General features: G+C 38.2%; 1 protein-coding gene across 2 annotated transcripts in view; it reads right to left on the reverse strand.

Moving 5' to 3' along the window:
* Positions 1-793: 793 nt before the first annotated feature.
* The window catches only part of BLTP3B (bridge-like lipid transfer protein family member 3B), a 60,275-nt gene continuing 39,559 nt past the window's right edge, over positions 794-21,509 (reverse strand). For both annotated transcript variants that reach the window (XM_049792291.1, XM_049792293.1), the window contains 8 exons: positions 18,329-19,818; positions 17,736-17,911; positions 16,174-16,310; positions 14,422-14,572; positions 8,103-8,359; positions 5,827-5,935; positions 3,589-3,758; positions 794-2,854 (listed from right to left, as the gene is read on the reverse strand). In XM_049792291.1, the coding sequence (XP_049648248.1) occupies positions 2,729-2,854; positions 3,589-3,758; positions 5,827-5,935; positions 8,103-8,359; positions 14,422-14,572; positions 16,174-16,310; positions 17,736-17,911; positions 18,329-19,818 (2,616 nt within the window). In that variant the 3' untranslated portion in view covers positions 794-2,728. The remainder of the gene's footprint in view (positions 2,855-3,588; positions 3,759-5,826; positions 5,936-8,102; positions 8,360-14,421; positions 14,573-16,173; positions 16,311-17,735; positions 17,912-18,328; positions 19,819-21,509) is intronic.

Genomic DNA, 21,509 nt, shown 5'->3' on the forward strand with positions numbered 1-21,509 from the left:
TTAAAATTGGTGCTTACCAACGTCGGAGTTACTGTGAGAACTGGAACAGAGCATGCCAGAACGGTTCAATGACCTAGCCCGGGAAAGGGCACAGCCTCAAGCTAACTTGAAAGCTTTATTAGACATTAAAGCAGTATTTCTAACCAAGCTGAATGAGCGTTAAGCTCATCTGCAGACCAGTTTAAATTTCCACAGCAAATGTAAAATAAAACTTCTTAACAGTTTGCTTGCAAGACTTCGGGAGTCAGTTTTCTGTATACATTGAAGTTCTCCAAACTCTGTTCCATTTAGTTCTTTGCAGAATAAAAGTGGTGATTTGTTCGAGAGGCTCTACCGACAGTACATGTTTCATATCTAGGAATTAAGGTGGCCATGAAAACTAGCAGAGCCCGGAGAATGAATTAAGCTGTTTCATGTAATCTGAGGCCTTTAATCGCTATTTTTAGTATAACCTATTAAGGCTTAGTTTAACTTTATACTTTCAAGCATTAATAAACTAACTCTCCCTCTGCATTTTTTCAAAAGCAAAACTCATTTCAGAGTGACACAGTACTATCACTCTTGGTAACATCAAGTCCACAACCAAGCACACCCGTCTCTTCTGAACTGTCCGCAGATGATGCCCATCACTGCAAAACTGCCATGAAGTAGAAATGTATTCGGTTATAATGAAGTGCAAGAAAGCGATACCCTGAATTTTCAACATCTGTCCTGAGAAGAGCTGGTTTGGGCTGTTGGTTTGGGTTTTGTCAAAAGAAGCAGGTAGTAGCTTGTGCAGTAATAAGGACAGGCATTTGATAGTGCTGTTTATTTCTTTTTAAAAATTAGACAATTCTCAATGTATTATTCCAGCAACATGCTACTAAGCACTCTATACATTCCTTTCTTCAGAATAATTCTAACTAGTTCTTGGCAGGGAAAAACCGAGTAAGAATTACTGACTTCAATAGTACCGATCAGAATTAAACCAGTTGAGAACTCCTCCCCTGAATCTGACATGGTAATTGTTTGAAATTGGACTACTCATATTTAATACTGTGTTGTCTTGAATACCTTTTGAAATATAAATATTTAGTTTCTCTATTAGAAACAGTTATGCGTGTATTTTTTCATCTTATTCAGAATAATAAGATAAAAATTTCCATGGGTGTTAAAGGGAGTTTCAAGTAGGGCGTCATAAAGCAGGCTTTAAAATAGTGCCTGAACCAGTTCTTCCACAGAGTTCTTGATTAACATCTACATACTTTCAATAACTATTTTCAGCAGTGTAAATTATGTGTCCTCCAAAAAGTTTTAATGAAAACCATTTTAATTAAAACTAGTTTGACAGCCTGAATATGCAAAGTCAAACCACAAGATACTAAATACTTTGAGATTTGTCTGCATATCTACAAACAAAACTTCCCTCAAATATCCCATGGAGCAGAAACAATTGTGGTAGCAATTAAAAGATTTTCAGTTGTCAGATTCAAGGTCACTAGTTAAATTATTCAGTCATTTTTACTTCTGGCAAAACCAATCTCTTACAGGCATGTATGGTTTTGTATGTTGTTTCCTCAATTGTTTAGAAGCACACACTTATATTCTCTATTTTACAATGTTGTGCTTTTTTTTATTTATTCATCTGTACCAGTTTTTAGCTGAAAATTATTGTTCAATTTGTACAAATCACCCATGATTTAAACTGTATAATTACATTTCATGTAATCTCACAATTTCATTGGGTAATTAAATGATTCTCTACAGCTTTTTTTATCAAAAAAAGCAATATACAATTAACGAATCCCTGTAGGATTTCCCCCCCTCCCTCACAAGCATTGACATTACATATTTAAATACATCGGACCAAATCCTTGGGCATGTCTGATGAGTTGTGCAGAAATCAGACACGCATGCAAAACGGCTCAAAGCTCACCTTTCTCAAAGGGCTGGATCCTACTGCAGGGCTATATCCTCTTCACAGAGAGAGGAAAAAAAAGTGTGAATGTGTAAATTACATCAGCTGTACAGATACCCTGGTCCTTCGTGCACAAGGAGAGCCCAGTTGTATGCCCTCTTACTTAAATTCTCCAGCATTTACTGTGGTATTTTAGGAGTGCATATGGAAAGGGTATATGGAACTCTATAGCACCAGAGGATTATTCTTACAATCCTCTCCGGGCAAATTACACTGAATTTAGGGCCAGTTTAGGGCTGGTATTTTAATTTTCCGTAGCTATACTATTCTCGAGGATCTAGCCCATATCATCGTAGTGCAAATATAACCTCCTGTATAGATACCTTCTGGTAATAATAAAACAACATAACCTTAACAAACAGAGGTACAGTTCGTTAATGAGGTGTGGTACATTTTACTCCATTATGCACCTAGGCACCTTCTTTCATTGCTGAGCCATCCACTTTACAGAAAACATTTTAAAAATAACATCTCCTTTGACAATATTAAAAGTAGATGATAGGATTTTTTTTTTCTCTTCAGTAAATTAATAAAAGTACAGTATAAACTGATTTTTCCAAAGTCATTTCAGTTTAAAATGGGCTGAAAAAAGTTACAATGTTTAATGATCATTTTGGAATAGTAACTAGTTCACAAACATTTTGTTCATAATGAGAAAAATTTGTCTGCGACAAAAAAAATAACCATGTCTTCCAGCGATTTACAAACAGTATTTTAGATGCCACCATCACCTGAAGTTCTGTTGATGACGCCTTCCGCCAGAACACCGTCCTACTGATGATCAACACTCATCTTCTTTATACGATGAAGCAGAGCGTCTTTTTCCATTTGCACCTCAGCAAGAGCCATTTTGGCTTTGGCTAGTTCCTGTTTGAGACATTCGTTTTCTTCAATAAGCTGAAACGATCAGGTTAGAAAAGAGTGTTATTAGTATTCCTGCGTACTGACCGCTCTTTCCATTACAATAACTTTTAAAATACCATACGCTCACATTCGTTGCTGGGTGCGGGTTTGTTGGGGCCGAGTCAATGGTGACCAATTCCCCGTCAATGTGTGTGGAACACGGAGAGAGTTGATGCAGTTAGCTCAAAAGGCAAGACACCCAAAACCCAATGTTGTAGCTACGTCATTTCCACTCTGGAGCGGAGTAGAAACGACACCAGGTTCTGAGCTCTAGGAACAGATTCTTACCAGTAAAGAAAAGAGCCAAATCGATGTGTGGGTTCTGTCATCATCAATTCAGAATCCAGGTATGATTAACAGATTAGTAAGGGTCTGACTTAACAGTCCTTTGTCTTTGGCAGTTGTGTGGTACAGGGATGAGGGAGAAGGGGAGAAGAAGGGACTTGCTCCCTCATAAAACTCCCTCTGATGTAAAGGAGAAGAATTAGTCTGCAGCGTATTATTACCCTATTTAGAAAGCAGTATTAAATGTATTTTGCATGCCTAAGTGCTGAACCATACTAAAATATCCATGATTCATATTTTCCATCTCAAACAGATTTCTAACCATAAGTAACCCCTAAGCCCACCCCCAGATAATCTAAAAATTATGATGATTACTGATTGTAAGAATTTTTATTTTTTTTTTGGGGGGTGGGGTGGTGGTGTTCAAAAGGAATCCTTAATACCTCATTTTTAAGGAAGTCAGCTGAATCCCTGCTTGGTTTAGGAGGTCTGGGAATTTCACAAGTAGTCTGTGTGGCTTGGTCCTGTGTTTTATGTCCAACAGGTCCAGTTGCTTGCTGCAACGCACTACTTGAATTCTTCATCTTTGACACATCATTTACTCTCTGATTGTCTACATCACAGAAATATATAGGGTAGAAAGTAGGGGGTTTTGTCTTTTTTGTTTTATAAACTTTGATTCTCATCAGCACAAAAGTAAAACCACCTAAACAAATACACTTGTAGTATTAAGTACATTTATATTTACTTCCCAAAATCAAAATAAGAATAAAAAAATAATTAAAAGTCATATATCCTTTTTGAGGAAGAGAGATAGGAAAGGAAGCATGAGAAGAAGCAATATGTAGCTTCCAGCTTGAAGAAAATGATCACAGTATCATCACCACAGAATACACACTCTGAATAATTACAAGTTTGAGAACTATTAATATTGCTATTAATACACTATCTCCAGCTCCAAATCAGATCTGAAGACTGCAGTTACATTTGAAGACACACCTGCAGGATCAAGCAAGTTTTTAAATTAGAAAATAATTTAAATGACTTGGCATTAAAGAAATTTTCTAGCAGTTACAACTGAAGTGTACTGTATGTAGTATCTATTAAAATATACTGCTGTACGCCAAGAGAAAAAGTGAGGGTCATGGTTCTTAGTAGTCTAAAAAAATACTCTGGGTTGGTTTGTTTTTTTTTTTAAACATTTCCTTCTAAACAAGAGTTTTCTGTTCATTACCCCCTCCTCCCACTACACACACCTGTGAGGACTCAAAAATGTAGCACTGCAGATACATCAATCACTGCAGCGCAGGCAGCATTTGACCTGTGCTTTTGAAGTCACCGTACCCGAGCAGTCCATGACACGAACAGGGATCAAAGCACTTCAGCAAAAAGGGGAAAAAATGAGAGCTAAAAGGAACCTTAAAACTCCGTATTTTCTCACTACATTACTGTTTCTTGCAACGTTTAGTATAAAAAGATGACCAAAATGCACTGAACATCTTTAAACACTCGAACAATGTATTAGATAAGGTGAAGAAACTAAAATACAAGCAAATCATGCCACAGCATACCTCGGAGAAGTCTGGTCCGCCTTTGCCGTACCTTTCCATGAGGTAGGTGAAAGGGCCATTAAGATCACCCCGCAGCCTCCTCTTCCTCAAGTCATACAATACATTGCATACTGTTGGATTAATATATTCAGGACCCAGATGAAGGGCGGGGTGCACCCTCTGCAACTTGGTGAACAATACCGAACTGAAGGGTGACCGACACCGAGGGGCAAGGCTGTTTTTCGGAGGAACCTGGACAGGCTGGAGAAACGGGCTGACGGGAGCCTCGGGAAGTTCAGCTGAAGCCAGTGTGAAGGCCTGCAGGTGGGAGTGAATAACCCCGTGCTCCACTACACGCTGGGGACCAACTGGACAGAAAGCAACATTGCATGAAATGACCTGTAGGCCTTGGTCAATGGGGAGATTTATCGTGAGTCAGCAGCGAGCTCTGACAGCGAAGACCAGGCACATACAGGCTGTACTAGCAAAGGTATAGCTAGCAAGATGAGGGAAGTTATTCTTCTCCTATACTCAGCACCAGTGGGACCACAGCTGGAATACTAGATCCAGTTTTGGATTCCCTAGTGTGAGAAAAATACCAACAGCAGAGGACCACCAAGATAATCGTGGCCCGGAGGGGCTCAGAGAGATGCACTCGTCAAATCTGAAGATAAGAATGCTATGGGGGGATCTTAATGCCGCCTTTGCCTACCTATAGGAAAGGTACAGAGAAGGTGGACCAAACTTCCCTGAGGTGCTTGGGAAGTGCTCAGGCGCCTCCGTCTTGAGGTGGCAGGACAGGAGGCAGTAGACACAAGCTGCGACAAAGGCAATTCCAATTAGACATTACCAAAAAAATGAACCATAAGGGTGATCAACCACCGGGACAGATGATTTGGGGCAGATTGTGGTATCGGCTTTTTGATGCTCAAAACTTGACTGGACAGGGCATTGAGCAACTTGATCTAATCTGCCCCCGCTTTGAGCAAGGACTAGGACCAGATGAGCTCTAGAGGCTTCTTCCAACCTAGATTATTTTATGATTTTTTGACGTATCTGTGAAAGACAACAGTAAAGTTCCAGCTCTAAACGTACTGATATCGAGATATCGAGGTGCAGGAACATACAAACCTCTAATAAGAAAAGAGCCATCATCATTTCTTTCTATCCAGAGTATGTCAATGTGTAGTTTTATGGGTACCAGCTCAGATGCCTTGAGATTTTCACGTGGACTGTCATCCTAAAAAATACAAGTATTGAAAAATGACTTTACCAGGAAATCAAAGTATCCAATTAAGATGTCCAATTAAACATGGGTGGATTTAATGAAACTCAAAAGGAACATTTCAGAGTAGCATTTTCTAATGGGATCTCCACTAAACTTTAGCTCCATTTTTTTCCCAGAGATCGTATTAAAGACCCAAATTTATCTCTGGAGTAAGTCTGCTGAACTCAATACTTCAAAGTATTTTTACAGACATCTCAATAAGATTATATCCCAACTCAAGACATTCTTTAGCTCAGGAGCTCTCAGAGTCAGAGATAAGAAGCCTGTACTACATAGAATCTGATTTTCCCTTGAACTATTTAAAGATCGAATGGGTACAGCTATCATTCTTGAACAGATTTTTCCTTTTTAGAATTGAGTTTGGGATGACTCCAGCTGCAGTTCAGTTATATTACTGTACTCAACAGAAGAGAAACTTCACAAATTACTTCTTTTGGGGTGTCCCCAGGAAGTCTTTTATAGTTCATTATCCCTGTTAAGCAGAATAACGCAGCCAGTATCATCAGAAACTATACACATCAGCATTAAGCACATAGCAAGAAAGCTGTTGAGATATAAGTGCCAAAGCTCCTTGAAACAGCAATGAGATTGCAGTAGAAAATGCAAAAAATAAAATAACCTTTCTTAAATTCTTCCTCCCCATGAAACACACTGCATCAAGTCTCATGCAGAAGAAACAAAAGAATATACCGCATTGAATAGGCAACGCAGCATAAATTTGAACCATATCCTTTTCCTCTTTATTACCCAACAACTCTATAGAAATGAATCATCTGTATGTCAAATTTGCAGTTTGTCAACCATCATGAGTAACTTCACTGTGACTTGTGTGCGCTGCTGAGTGAGCACTTCAGTGCTTTCACTGCCAAGCAGACTCTTATCGCTGGTTTATTAACGTGTATTTCCCACCTCAAACAGCTGCTTCCTCAAGAACATTTTGCTGAAGTCCGCCTTCTTGCCAATAAACCAGCACAATCCTGTTTTTAAATTTAAATGACTGTATGTTAAGACTTTCCTCTTTGCATTTGGGCATTCATGTTTGTGAAACACTGAAACCCAAGCAACAGATCCACAGCTCTTATAGAAAGTGCTTGTGCTACTCCTGTAGTAGAAAGGGCCCCAAAGGAGTGCCTAAGGATCCTCAGGGGGTGGAAAAGCTGCACCACGGAGAGATGGAATAGTGATGCACCCCAGTAGAACACTGTAGAGATAACAGTTCCCCTTCCAGTCAAGAATGATCTTAGCAGAATCAAGGCCTTAGCCCCAGATCCAGAACTTGAGCTGCTGCTCCAGTCCTCACTTTGTTCGAAGTTTATATGGGTGATTATTAATTTCCAAAGCAATGCTATGATTATCTTCATGTTTGTTTTTTTGTTGTGTCCCTGCCCTGGCCATTTCCCCCCCCCAAAAAAAAACCAAACCCATCCTTATCTTTATATTCAATGTTTGTGCAGCACAAAACTCACCATCTCCTTTAAATGTCTGAAAGAAAATCCCCTAGGAGACTTAAGCAGGAGTGTCCTCTTAATGTTACTATTTTAAGCTATGGTGGTGGAAAAGCTCGCATTACTTAGTATCTGTTTCCAAGGTAGGGCAGAACTCGAAATCTGGGACCTAAGAAACAGAATCCAAGTGGTTTGAACTGGAATTCCCATAACCTTTTTCCTTCTTTTGTACTGAACTTTCACTCAAGAACTATCCTCTAAGTAGGAGAGAGTATTAACCTCTAAAATTTGTGTTTTGTAATTAGAAAACCATTACTATGCTAAGCAAAAAAGCCGAACCAGAAAAAACCACATTGTGCCTCTAGGAACTTGGCATACCTTGCCTATAAAACTCCCAGACACTTTCACTCTACAAAAGAGACTGGAAGAGGAGAAAAAAAGTATAAAATATTAATTCATATAAATAGCTTCATCATGCAGAGAATTCCCTTGTAGGCATACCACAGAGCTAACCAAATCTATGGATTTTTAAATTGGTTTAGTGTTATCTAAAGACCTTCCACAGTACGATAGCAGTTTCTTTGAAGTTAACTGTATCCAGATTAGTAGTTCATCATCAAAGAAACAAGAACACAATTTCTTTAGAGCAGCCAAATAGCTCATTGTTAACATACTTTTAGGTTAATCCTTGCATTAGAAACTTTTATCTTCATAGGCATCACTTCCGCAACAGTTTCATCTTCTAGAAAATGCTGAATGTTTGTGAGGGAAGATGTTAGAAATTCAGCACTGAAGTTCTCTACATGACACTGAAGAAAACCGTTTTTTACAGCCAGCAGAGAATGTATGACAGCACTAGGCCCACTTTCCCATCTCAAACTAATCTCAGGCGATGAATTAACTGGTCCAGCCACAGATTTACAGTCAGAACCTGTTGCAAAAGGAAAACAAATTTGCATTAAAACTTTGCAATGTGTAAAAAGCAATTACAATGCAATTACTTCTATTGTCCAACTGATTTTCCAAAAGTACTTTTGAAGTATTATCCACAAATTATAGCATTGCAAATACAGAACATCAGAGAAAATTTCTAAGTACATCACTTCAAGGTACTAAAGAAAAATAAACAGTACATACAAGGACTAGCATCTCACTGGAAAAGAACAATATGGAAGTATCACCATGAACAAAGAATTTGTTCCCTCAATGTCTTGTTGATGGAAAAACAATTATTTTGCATACTTTCCCACTAACCTCTTCAGTTTTTACTTCAGAAGAACATTTATGTCAGTTCACTCTCAGGACAACAGGTATTCTGTTGGAAAGGCAGAATTTCCTGATGCAGGAACTTACTTGCTAACACACAGGAACATGAATGGCAATGCAGTAAGATGGAAAACATGAGCACAGGGCGCCTCCATTGTTTGGGTGGCAGTAGATTTGAACCTTAAAAAAACCCCAGCAGTTTCTTGTTGGTTTCAGTATCTTTAACCATTAGGGAGAGGGAAAAAGAGAAAAAAGGGGAAAAAAATAAAAAAATTAAGGCAACCAGATTGGGGGGGGGGCAGTATCCGTTTGTTGTATAAAAAAGAGGGTTCACCACCAGAAATAATTATTGCATGGGATTCTCAAGTCATTTGGTCACTATGATGGCTGACCCACAGAACTTATCTGTATGACAAAAAGTATATTCCTAGTAATTATATTAAGAAGCAAACATTGAAACTTGAAAGATAGCTGAAATCAAAGTAACTCAAGTAAAATGAACTGAATTATGTCAATTTATATTAGTAGAGCATCTAACTGTTAAACAAATTTGAGAATTAAAACAAACAAAAAATGCTCCTTGGTTTAAACTCTGGTTCCCTCGGGAAAATCCAATGTTTACAAGCTTAGAAATTGGAAAAAAGAAGTGGATAAAGTTAAATTTAAAGATGAAGTAAGACCTCCTTTTTCTATTTTTGTTTCTTTAATACTATTTTTTCTTCTCTTCCCTTACTACTGACATGCAGTTTATTGTAATCTCCCCTTCTTGATTTCTGCTTGTGCGTGTACGAGCAATTACCAGAAAGCTGAAGAGAAGGCACACGGGAAATCTGCTAGCAGCCTTCCAAAGGTTACAAAGACAAAGACAGAGTCAGGCTCTTCACGGTGGGGCTCGTCAGAAGGCGGAGAGACGACAGCTTAAATTGCAACACGAGAGGTTCAAACTGAATGTAAGGAATGAGAAAATAAAGCAGTGGTGCAGGCTTCCTAGAGAGGCTGTGCAGTCTCTGCCCTTGGAGGTTCCTTCCAAGAGCTGATGGGATAAAGCCCTGAGCAACCTGGCCTGATCCGAGAGCTGACCCTGCTTTGAGAACAGGATTGGACTACAGACATCTTGACATCGCCTCCACTCCTCTACCCTCAATTATCCTGTGATCCTATGAAGTGCGGGTTTCCTCTGTGGTGGCTTCTTTGCTGTGTACTACCTAATGCTAAGTAATAATGTGTACTCTCATGAATACAGTGTACTTTACCTCTCCATTTCAGACAGAACCTACTCTGGATAATCTGACTTGTACAGAAAAACACAGGATGCTGGTGGGCTGCAAGTTACATTGCCTCTCTTCAGTAAAGCTTATCCTGGATGCCTTCATATAAAGGAAAACCATACTTCACAGAGTTAGTATTCCTTCTGAGTTACACAGCTGGTTTACAAGGCACTTGGTTAAAATTCCAAGGCGTCACGGCTGATCACGTTACATTTGTGAGACACGAGCTTTTTGATATATTGAGTCTCTATAGTTATACTCAGGTTTCCTGTTAAAGATATTTGCAGCATGTGAATGTATTTTTAAAAGGTATTATTAGTACATTGTTAATTGCTACGGCAATGCTATAACTGTTCACAGCATTAGCATTTAAGGATTCGGATTCTTGATACGCTAAACCAGATGAAGCACAGATCAAAACTGTATAAACTAGATGACAATTCACTAAGTCACACTGACACTATGCTGGGTCAGACTCATTCAAAAAGTTAGGAGGTTAGCTTTGAGTGAATAAAAGTTACGCAGATGAGGCAACGTGTCCATGCTGAAGTTACAGCAGCCTCCCACAGGTCTTTGCAACAATCCCTTTTGCATTCTCCCCAGTTCTTCTCCCCACGATCAGTACCTCTAGATCCTCAAAGGCTTTTCAAGGTAGGATCATAGAGCATAAGCTTTCTTTAAGGACAGATCAAGATTTTCTGTGGCTGTAAAGTTGCAGATGCACTTAGCCTAGTCACTGGCCAGAGGCAGACCCAGAGCCAAGCCCCAGTGATGACTGGTTACTAGTCACAGCAAGGTCTCCACTGGACCTAGGAGGAATTCCTGTTTGCTCTTGGGAAGTAGTAGCAGGGGAATGTTACCTTTCAGTTCCTCTTAAGCAATACGTGATGTATTATTTTTCAAAACTACAGACCAGATCGCTCCGAGATGCCTCTGCAACCTTCAGCAGCAGCAGCAGCTTATAAAGGGCCTAATGAGAACCTACAAGTCGACAAAGGACATTGTGGCAAAACTGGCTTTGGTCCAGGTTCCTAACAACTGGAGAAGTGGACCACATCCCTAGTGGGGATGCTGCTATGGCGCCTGGAAAAGTTAAACACCTACTACATTCCTGGACAATGTGCTTCCTCTGAGAGGGAGCCAAAGTAAGGAAAAGAGATGCATGCAATGCTCATGGATACCAACTATAATGAAAGATGCTGTCTCCAGGAAAACGGCTCCAGGAGAGTACTGGGAAGAAGGTTTTGAGCAGTCAGGAGGAACTGTATCAGTGTCTGTTTTGTACTTGTCTAATTTAAAAAAAAAAAAAAAAAAAAAAAAAAAAAGTGGGGTAAGAGGAGAGGTGAGAAGAAGGATAATTAACTTTCTATATTCATCCCAGAAAACATACAGGCTAGTCAAATGTTGCAGACCAAGTGCAGTCAGACAGACATATAGCAAGAGGCAGTAACTTTATTCAAGTAATACTGTCACAGCCTGAATGTAGTACAGGTCTGAAAATTGTAATTTCTAGTTTCAGCACAGCATGCAACAGACACTGCCTGGAGCTACAGCAGCCCAGCAGAGTAATTAATTTGCTTTCCTATCTGTAGATTAATTGGGTTCCCCTTTCTGTATGGTGCCCAGTTCTCATGGATGACCTAGCACAGCAGTAGAGTCAGGGCATTACACATATCTATTGGCACTAGAGTCACGGTAGATGAACATATCAGTCGATCTAGGTTGACAAAGACCAAATTAACATGAGAATCTTCAGCCTCTGCTGTGAACCAGAACCTCTCCCTTTGCTAGCTCTGTGAATAGAAGTTTCCACAACAGCCATGACTCCATCCTTCAATCCTTCCAAAGTTTAAGAAGTGCTAGATCTCACATTCCGCACCCCCCCCCTCCCCAAAAAAGCACAGTGCAAGTATGAGGTACCTTTTGTGGCTCTAGTCCAGAAAGAAGATATTAGCTAAGCTACCAACAGTCCTTGAGAAGAAGGGCAACTCTCCAGATGGGAGAACAATGACCACTCTGTCCAATGAGTCTCTGCAATTGGTTTGGGAAACTTTGTTTCTCTCAAGCATCTATATTCTTCCCACAAATACAGAGAGAGAAACAAGCAATATGTGCCCTAAGCACTTCCAGACCAGAAAAGAGTGCCTGCATCATTGCCAGAAGAATCCACTAAAATGTAGAAAAGTGGCAGAAGAAAAGACCACACATTCAGTCTCAGCCGTGAAGTCAATCCTCTTTATCTAGCAGATATCTGGAAGGGGCACAGTCCGAGGATGGAGTAAAAACTGCATTAAACAATTCAGAAGCTGCTATGAACTGCTGCTCCCTTCTCCTCCAAGCACGACAAGGTCTCAGTAAAAGCACTGCTCTTCCCAGAGTACCTCTGCCATGCTCTATCCCCCCTTCTTTTGTTATTGCTGCCAGACAAGATCTGATAAAGGCATGGTCCTGCAGCCAGCCCTGCAGGGAAATGCACAGCTGCCACATTGCCCTCAAACTTGTTCCAGCTAATAGGCACACTCTTCCCTTTCTACACCTACCCCATTAACAGTATAGTAGGTTTTAAATGGTTATTTTTACCCAGAACACCTTTGTAGACTGTAACTATGACTTGATTATTCATTGCTTTGCATGGTTCCTCAGTTTACTGGTTACAATTGTTAATTCAGCACTAGAGAAAGTTTTATTAAAGGTCTTGGGCGGGGATGTGTGTGTGCTTTTAGTGGGATATTTTCTTACGCTTTTGCTCACTTGTTCTTGTAGTTGTATTTTTTTTACCATTAACTCATTTCAGTTGTTCCTTTAGATCTAATTCTCACGCTTCTTTCCAACCTCGATCCCCTGGAATTCTTTTTTTGTTTGTTTTTTAAACCTGCTTTCTCCCTTAGTTCTTCTATTAGAATAAATGTGGGAGATGGGGAGCAGCAGTGGCTGCAGAAGATTCCTGACTCAGTACAGAAAGCACAGCCCTACAGTGAAGAGAAAAAAAAAGATCAGCGGAGAGAAGATGCACATTACAGAACAGGAGTGACCAGCAATGTAAAAAAAAAAAAAAAAACCACCTTTGCTGGCCCACCAAAATTCACCCATCCAGATAGCCACCAGAAAGAGAAAGGAAGAGAAAGGAAGTGGAAGTATTTGGAGATTCCAATCACATTTTAACCTTTTGTCCATCAAATAATCAGCCAATGCACAAGCCTCTCATAATCAGCTAAACCAGAGGAAGCAGGTTCTAGTTTTAGATCCACATGAGAGCAGGAAGGTGGCATGTTCTTACTACTTACTCCCTCTTGTTTTTACAGAGGATGTGACAGATAACCAGAAATCAGTTTGCCTGCTGTATGAACTGAAGGTCAGCCATGAGTCCTCCCTGCTGGACCTCCCTCTTGCCTTCAGATGCCTGAATGCAACTGCAGCACCATGCAACAGCTGCTCAGGCAGCAGCTGCTGGCAACCGCTCAGCTTATCAGCAAATGGATTCTTTAGCTAGGGCATCGGAGGCTGTACCACCAAGCACAACTTCCTGAAGAAAATCCATGCTGCTGGAAAGCTGGAAATGAATGGGAGCCAACAGCTGCTATAGCTTTTTCCTGGGAAAGCAGATGAACCAGAAGCAGGAAGCAGGTGCATGAGGGATCTGCCCCAAAACCCCTACAGCGCAACAGAGCTGGCATCCAGCAATCTGTGCGGAAGGCTGGCAGAGGGGAGCAAAGCAAACTGTGACGTGAAGTGGTACGCCAATACATCATGCCAAGAAAAAAACCTCACAGTATGTGAACTAGGTTTTCTGGCAGAGAATGTGTATGTACTCAGGCCCCAGAACAGCTCTGACAATACACTGGTTGATCTAGTTATGCAAATATCTGGCAGGAAAATACACCCTGTGTTACTATCAAGCTTAAAGAAAAAAAAAAAAAAAAAAAAAAAAAAAAAAGAACAAAAGAAAAAAAAAAAAGGCTGTCCTTGGAGCTCATCTTTCCTGACACGGAGTCAATTTTTACCTTTTCTTAAACTACAGATTATAAATCTGTATAAACTGTGGGTGTTAATTTAATCTAGAGAAATAGATCTTGAAGAAAAGAAAGATCCCTTCAAACCAAGGTACATTTAAGCAAAGTATTGTTAGAGTAGTAAGGGAGTTCCATCTTCATAAAATAACAACATAATGTAATGCAACTTATTTGATTTGAAAAAAGCAAACTAATGACCAGAATTCAATGCAACACATTTTTTTACTCACACTATCAGAAATAGTTCAATTTTTATTTCTTTTCCTTTTAATGTACAGCAATTAGGAAAGAAATCAGCGTAGATATTCTAAACCAGCATGAAAAGGATGCTATTGTACTAACATAAAACTGGTTTTGTGCTTTACGGCTAATACAGTGTTCTTATTTACTTAGAACAAATGTTTCCAACTCCAATTTCACAACACTGAGATCTAATTGTTAGTTCTTACCAACAGTTCTGTTGCAAAGATAGTGTCGAACACTGATATTTCCCAACTGATTTGGTATCACTTGGTTGACCTGTAGGCATATTTCTGTGTCTTCACCTCTGATGTCAATTTCACCATTAACGCCAAATATTTGGAAAACCACAACAGACATCTGTCAACAAAATCAAGATGAAACAATATGAGATTGTTTTTAAAATTCTGTCGAAACCTTTTCTCCCACAAAAGGAAAAGAATCTTTGTATCCTTAACCCTTGCTCACAGAAAAGCACAAAGTTTTCTCATTTCTTCTTTTCTTTTTGTACCCATTGGCTTGACAATGGGTTGCTCAATTGTCTGTCCAAAGACAGACATTTGTATTTATAACCCGCTCTAATACCCATTCAGAATTGGACAGAAAAAGCTCTGAAAGTGAGACAGACTTTCCCCACTCTGACAAAGAAGCACGTGACCTATGTGACACCTGAAATTTTCTAAGGCTGCATTCAACTTCATGCATATCATAAGCACAACCAAGCATTTGCAGTGCTGAATCAGACCAGGTTAAAGAACCAGGATAGGGTACTAAACTTTGGCTATCTACATAGTAGTCAGCCCTTTTTCTCTATTTATTGGATCGCTGCATCTTTCAAAAAAAAAGTAGTAGCCAGTTTCAAAAGTCAGCTTTGGTATCAGAAGGTATATGTCCATCATTACTACTATTTTGGGCTCATTTTCCTAATGACTTTTTAGTTATAGTCTACAAGTAGAAAAACATATGCTAACATGCATTTGCATAACAATCTGAATGAATTCTGGTTTCTCCATATTACCTATATGCACAGATGATTGAAAATTTATTTAAAAGGAACCAATCATTGAAGTGAGCTGCTTTTTTTTTTCTCTCTCTCTTTTTTTTTTTTTTTTTTTTTTTAATGAAGGTGATCCACAAATAGTTTAAAGCAAAGGTAGGATTACATGACTAACATTACTAAAAAGGAAAATACGTCAGCAAGCACACAACAGATTTCAGTAAATTCACTGTCTTTCTTTGGGCCCATATACTCTTAGGTTTCCAGTTCATGACTTTAACTGATAGAACAATATAATTTAAGAAGCACTAATGAGGGCGAGGATCAGCAAGGTATAAGTAGATAGGCAGATGGAAAAAGTTGGACTCTGCATAATGTCTCAGGGAGGGAACCTCTCTCTCTACATGCACTATTCTTCTAATCTTCTCTAAATGCTGGGCATTCTCTAAATACTGACATAACCCTGGACAAGAGGCATCTCTGATCTGACCCAGTAGGGCTGTTGTTACACTCCTATTTGCAAATACTACAGAATGCTACCAGTGCTAAAGAAACATCTCCATATAAGAGATGTCAGAGTTATGGTGCTTTCTTTTAGATATACTTGATGATGTTAAAAAGCTCATTTTAAATATCATATTCAACAGAGCATAAAAGAACATGGTGATATTACAAAACATTGCTATGTACTAAAGCAGAAATATTTTCTGACATTTTTAAGCAGCTACTGTCATTTATCAACAGTGGCTATAGAGAAGATAACAAGGACAGAGAATGCTCACTGTAACTTGGATTATAATCTTCATTTGTACTTAATACAAATGCACTAGATTTATAGGCTTACATAATACACTAACAAAAGTTCCCCAAACTACTTGAAAAATCACCTCTAGAAGCATGAATTTTAGCTCTATTTTAAGGTTTAATTTACTGAAGCATGTATTCTAATGGAATTCAATATTACCATTTCTTCACTAGTCTCATGGGCATTCTCTGAAGCAGCGCTCATGGCATCTGGAGATGACCCATCACAATTTTCAATCACTGTGCCTCCTTCATGGGCATTTTCTGATGGGCTTTGATAGTTTGTGGCTGTAATACCTTCCATATATACATCAGAAAAAACGCAAAGTTAGCATAGCATAACCTGAATCACTCCTGCATTAAGAATAAAGTCAGTGTCTGTTACTGTATGCATACATTAACTCATTTTTTAAGATGAGTTGAACAACTTATTAAACAAATATTTATGATTGAACTGCCAAATCCATTCCTCTAACAGAGAGTTCAAAGTTCTAGATGCTATGCAGGTAAGACAGGATATAGAACCAAAATGGCACTCTACATGCATTGTTTAAAAAATTGTGAAGGGCCTTTTTTAGTCTTTCAAATCAAATATAAAACTGATCCAGCAGAAAAAAAGGTTAAAGATTCCAAGCCATGTATCTAAAACACTACGCAGTGCCTTTAGAGCAAATGCTTGCGGTTTTATGTTTAGAGAAATAAGCTATATATATTTTCATTAGAGTGATCATGGTAATGTTTCCTTGACAACTAGGAAGCATGCAGACTTAACCTGCAGTTAAATATTGTTTAACAAGCTAAAAACACATATAAAGGTTATTTAAAATGGAACGTATATTTTATGGCATGCTCCCACACAAGCACATGCAGGAATATTACAATGCAAATATATAACAAGTTTGCAAGTAAAGCATTCTTCTCATTGCTCTAGACTGAAAAGAAATCCTACAGAAAAAAATATTGTCATTTTTTATTCAAAGTAGAATTTATCAGAAAAGAGGTACCAATAAAGTCTTATCGTATTTCCTGACATTAGAAAATTATTTAATCAGTTTTGCCAGAAAGCTACTAGATCATTACAATTGCATAAGCCCACATACTACAGACTATATAGGCATAATTACCATATGCCTGAATTTCTCCCTCAGATCTGGAGTAAACACTTACGCACAGATGAGCAAAAATTGGACAAATACCTGCTGTTAGACAGTCGATAGCTAGGTACTGCTCTGTAAGGAACAAGCTGCAAGGAGACTACCAAATCTATCTGCCTGGTAACGAGCATGGTGAGTATTAACAAAAATCCATTTCTTTTTCATCTACTTGTAAAATTAAAGCTTCTTTACCACTTCAGGCATAACACTGATTCAGAGTACAAACCTGGAAACACTTACAGCCAAAGCAACAGCTTTCAAGCAAAGTAGGGAACAGTTCTGCTTAGTTCAGAGTTGCAACATAGTACTGCAATGCTTCTACTCTCCTCAAGAGGAAAATTACTTAGTGTTTAATTAAGTAGCACTATGTAAGTAGCATACCTTATTGCTTTCCCTGAAAGCACATGATATGCTGTGAATATATTTGACATTACTGACTGGAGAAGCAAACAGAAATAGTGCTGTAAAGTATCCAGGATTTGCTGTGCTACAATTCTTTTGACTATTGTTTTAGTAACAAACAACATTTTTATGTATTGCTTAAAAATGTTTTGTTAAACCTACTTACCTTTCTCCAGAAAGCTTTGGCTGTCACTTCCATCACTCTCTATCAAATGATCTTCTAGCATCATACTATCAATAGAAATGGTATCCAGAGAGACTTGTGATGGACTTCTCTTCATATTCTTGTAAGAAACAGAGAATGCAGGAAGGTTGGACGGGCAGCGTTCCTTAGGCTTTGCACTTTTTAAATATAAAGATATCAGGAAATTATTATTTCAAATTAAAGGAATTAGATAGAAGTTACTTTAAAAAATTCCTCTAAACGAGGCAAGATACAAAAGAAAAAAATCTGATTATTCAATAATCCTTTGGCAAGAAAAAGATATAAGCATAGAAACAACATGCATTCCTGTAGATATTTGTGTCAATATTTCTCTCAATATGTATTAACATTTAAACTGAAAGTAAATAGTTTAAATCAATTAACAGCTCACTTTAGCTTTGATTGAATGCTGGATACTGCATCTCTTATATCTTTACATACTTTTAAAATTTTCATCTACTAGATGTTCACTTCTATTGACCATTACTAAAAGTATGTGGCCAAGATTGATAAATATTTTCAAATAGAAGGAAAATTGATTGAATCTTCTGTACCTTGATGAAGACTGGGATGCAAACATTCTAACTGAAGTCACCTTCTCTTTGTTGATTTCAAGCTCTTCAGATTCTAAGGCAGTTTCTGTTTCCAAGTCAGTGACTTGGTTAGGACAGCCTTCAGTTGTGCCTTCCTGTTCATTTAATTTATTTGAGAATATGTTTTTGTCATCCTCTTTATCAATGAAAAATTCTGTAGAATCTTCTCTCTTATTTAAAATGGATGTTGAATCTCTAGGATGCAAGCTACTTTTCTCACTTAGAGGTCCACAGACCTCCTCTGAATCACTTCTACTAAAAAGTCCACTGCTTCCTCCTTCACTCGTATCTCCCAAACCTTTATCTGACGCATCATCTGAAAATGACATTCCTTTCTGAAAATCCGTATTACTGTCCGATTTAAACAAAAGAGGATCTATTAAAATTCCTTTATTAAGTTCAGCATTCAGAGGCTTGCAGTCATTTACATAATCAAAATTAGTAATACCAGCTTGCACTATCTTATTGCCAACTAATTTACTCTCTGAAGGAAGAGCTTCCCCATTTCCCAAAGGAGAGAGTTCTGATGCCATAGGACTTCCTTCTGGAGACTTACAAGGGTTTCCCTGAGTCACTGGATGGAGTAGTAAGGCTAGTTCTGCACTTTTCAGTAGGATCCCAATGCAGACATCAGTTTGCTTTGCAGGTTTTCCTGTCACTGCTTCTACATCATTCCTTAAATTTTCTAGGAGCAATACAAGAGATTCGTGGAGAAACAGCAAAAAAAGATACTGGTAATGATTGATCTGCACGCTCACGTGTTTCTGAACATGGACAAGAACGTGTACATCTGCATCACAGGAAGAGCTTTCAGAAAGTGCTCCTGAAGTGTCTGACATTTGAATGCCATTGGTCAAGGGCTCTGTCTCACTGCTGTAATATTCCTTTAGAAGTTTTTTACGTTGCAGTCTATTAGCAAGATCACTAGATTCACTTTTTGGAATGTTCAAAGCTGTCTGATTATGCGATAAAAGCTCTTTTTGTGACTTTGCAAATCTTACTGGCTGGCAAATCCAAAGTGAAAGTGGGAATGAGTCCACAAAGCTTATTGGTCGGCCTTTCCCACTTTTTGTTCCTTCATAATCTATCCAAAACTGGGAAAAATGCAGAGCCCAAACATCAGTAGCTGCAGATGTCTTTAATGCATATTTATTCAATTTTGGGATGATATAACCTTTATAAACATCATGCATTTTAGTATCTTGTTCATGAGCATGTCTCTGGAAGATTGGATGCAAAAGATTAAAATTCTTCTGGGACTTAGGAAAAGTGGTGAAAGTTCGACTGAAAAATTCACAGTCTTTGAAGTTCTGAAACAAAGCTTCTAGATCAGAGTGTCTGCAGTTTGGCGAGTATCTTGTATTTGTAGCAATCATCTCTGAACTTTGAATGGAAAGTGCGCGAGGTTGATCTTTATGAATTTCAGGTTTGTTTTCAGATGGGATGATGAACTGGAAGAAAGAAATATATTTTGTCTAGTTAGAAATGTGTAGATTAAGAAGGTATACAATTAAATAAACAAAATAATAGCCATGACAGCTAAAATAAAGGAATGTAATCATAGTTTTATGAGAACTCAAGTACACTAACACAGAACAGGGATAAGTCAGGCTCACAGATTATCACTTATGTTTCCTTTCATTTTTAAGAATAATGCTGTGGCATCTAAAGCTCAGTGTTTATACAAAAATGTAAAGGTCTCAGGCTTTTCTTATGTGAAGGATTTAAGATTTAGGTCAGCTATATTAGGCTGAAGTGTCTGATCCCTTCAACTCAGAAACAGCTTGGCAGAAAGTTTCTTCAAGTGTTCCAAGTATTTACAACTCTGAACTCCAAATTATAATTCTCTGGCTTTCAATCTGATTTGTCAAATAGAGTTTTTCACTACAGAGTACTACAGTATTTTATTTCTATGTTAAGATACAAAGAGACAATTAAACATGCTAACACAGCTAATATTCTTAACGTTGCAGAACACAGAATAGGCATTTTGTGATCATTATCTGATAATCATAATAATTTTTTTTCATAATAAAAAAATACTCCAACGCCCAAAACCCAACAAAATAGTTCAGCATACTGGATTTAATTTAACTTGCATATCTTTAGTGCAAGTTTTAAAGGAAATATATATTTTTATGCCAAATCCTGTAATGGATGTTGTTGACATGGTCCTTGGCTACACTAGTTTTGCTAGTATCAGTGATGCTACCTTCTGTCACAACATCTCCATGCTGAATCTAGAAAGATCAGAGTAAAAAAAAGTCATCCTAAAGACACTTAAAAGATGGGAGTGATGAAGTTTCTTCACGTAAATAAAAGGACTCAGAACAAAATAATCAAACATGTAACTATGTCATAATTAACTATATGATATGTAAATATCAAGCACACCAATAATAAAAGAGTCATAATTTTCTAGAATAAAAATAATGCAGTTAATACAGGGATGAAATAATTAATATGAATCAAGGTCTGAGGGATTTGAGAATACTTTTTTCTTCTCTTAGTTTAGTGAGCTATTCACATGTAGTAACTCACTATTAGATCAGTCTGTATTTGTAGTTGCCTGGTTGTTAGCTCTCAATATTTGTTTTCATTCAGTACAAACCATGTCCTTTTAAAGTTTCGTTAAATATGCACCAAGAACCTTAGGAAGATAACCATGTCTCCACATGTTACCTTTTTAGAATCCTTGAAACCTCTCCTGTAGGCACCATCAAAAAGACTCATTGTTTTGTTCATCTCTGAACCTTGGAAACCAATGCCCAATGCAAATGGGAGGGGGCAGAAATTGTCTGCTCAATAATCCTTCTCCTCCAAAGGAGAAGACAAGGGAAGCAAAAATCTGATGTTCAGCTGCATTAACAAGCATCACTCCTCTGGAATAAACATACAGAGAACTTCTATACCTGAACTACAGCCAAGGGCCAGCGTGAAACAGAAAACAGTGAGAATGGGTTTTGGAGAAGGAAATAAACCTTTGGTTGAACTGCTTTCTTTACTCCAGGCATTCACTAACAAGACGAAAGTTTTGATATACTACAACCAGAGTAACAAGGGAGGGCCCTTGCATTAATACAGAGTGCAAATAGGAATTTTTTGCTAGTCATTTTTAATTTAGTGCTCAATTTTTTTTGTT

Source organism: Accipiter gentilis, chromosome 34 (assembly GCF_929443795.1).
Source record: "Accipiter gentilis chromosome 34, bAccGen1.1, whole genome shotgun sequence".
Taxonomy (NCBI): domain Eukaryota; kingdom Metazoa; phylum Chordata; class Aves; order Accipitriformes; family Accipitridae; genus Astur; species Astur gentilis.